The sequence below is a fragment of the Drosophila rhopaloa genome, unplaced genomic scaffold, assembly GCF_018152115.1.
Source record: "Drosophila rhopaloa isolate 14029-0021.01 unplaced genomic scaffold, ASM1815211v1 contig_165, whole genome shotgun sequence".
Taxonomy (NCBI): Eukaryota; Metazoa; Arthropoda; class Insecta; order Diptera; family Drosophilidae; genus Drosophila; species Drosophila rhopaloa.
In genome coordinates this window covers 485,670-486,951 of record NW_025335045.1, presented here as the reverse complement: position 1 = coordinate 486,951, position 1,282 = coordinate 485,670, and the positions used below count along the sequence as shown (strand labels likewise).

General features: G+C 49.8%; 1 protein-coding gene across 1 annotated transcript; it reads left to right on the top strand.

Moving 5' to 3' along the window:
• The first annotated feature begins 386 nt into the window (after positions 1–386).
• LOC123037478 (glycine-rich cell wall structural protein 1.0-like) lies at positions 387–908 on the top strand. Its single transcript, XM_044458377.1, has one exon. It carries the CDS (start codon positions 387–389, stop codon positions 906–908), a length of 522 nt encoding a protein of 173 aa, XP_044314312.1.
• Positions 909–1,282: the final 374 nt, after the last annotated feature.

The following is a 1,282-nucleotide window of genomic DNA, read 5'->3' as shown; positions in this document are numbered from 1 at the left end:
GCTGATTCTATTAATGTAACAGTCCAAGTATAATAAAGATAAGCTGGCCACACTATTAGAGCAGTGGCTCTCTCTTTTAAGAGAGGTGCTATCCCTCTCTCTCAAGAGAGAGCGCCAGAGAGAGCTGCCTGCGAGCAGAGAAGCTGAGTCCCGATCGAACTAAGAACCAAGTAGAACATGTGTAATAAATTAAAGTTAAATAAAGAGACCGTGTTTATTCCTTGTACAATCTCAAAAGTGGGATTGATAAGTTCTCAGTTAAAAAGGTGGATGGAGCTCCTAAATCTCTCGACGAAGGGCACTAAAACGGAACTTTTTGCTCGGGCGATCCTTATGAAATTCGCGGAAGCGCGCTTGAGAACACTGTAGAAAAGGAGCGTGAAACAATGGAGCTAGCAGAATCAGAAAGTGACGAGGAAAATCGCTGTGAGCTAGAAGTTGGCGCTGAGACCTTGGGAAATCTGCGATTCGAAATTGTGAAAGCTCAGGAAATGCTGGAGAAGGTAAACTATCATTTTGACAGCGTTGGCGGCAACCGAAACAACGGAGGCAGTGGATACGAAAATGCGATGCGTCGAGACAACGGTGGCAGAGGAGGCGAAAAAGCGCAGGGGCAAAACAGCGCAGGCAGAGGAGACGCAATCGCGATGCAACGAAATAACGGCGGCGGAGACAGCGGCGACCGAGACGGCGGCGGCAGAAACGGCAGCGGGAGAGACGGCGGCGGGAGAGAAAGCGGTGGCAGAGAAGGCGATGGCGACAGAGGCAGTGGCAGTGGCAGAGGCGTCGGCAGCGTCGGTTATGACGAAATAGCGTCGGAGAATGGTGGTTTTTCGTCACCGGGATTCAACATGGCTAAGGAAATGCTGATGGATAAAGTGGATGTTCGATCATGGATCGCTCAATGAGGCAACTTAACGGCTATAGCCTTTCAGACATGCAACGACGTATCTTGCTGATCAGCAAGTTGAAGAACAGTGCGTTGCAGTGGCTGCATGCAGATGAAGGGCGGTTCGTGAAGCCCACATATGAGCTGCTGGAACCACTGCAGCTAGCTTTCGGGGGTATCGAATCAAACCTACATTGAGGCGCAAGTTTGGGGCACGAATTTGGTCGTCAACTGAAAAATTCACTGTCTACTTCGAGGAAAAATGCAGACTTGCTCGAGATGTCAGCATGGAGGAGAACGAACTACTGGACGGACTCGTGGAGGGCATTCCAGCTCTAAGCTTACGTACACAGACCAAGCTTCAATGTTTCGAAGGCACGGAACGCATGTTTC

Bases quoted from the DNA above. Each gene is read 5' to 3' on its own strand.
- LOC123037478 (XM_044458377.1), top strand. From the start codon at position 387: ATGGAGCTAGCAGAATCAGAAAGTGACGAGGAAAATCGCTGTGAGCTA.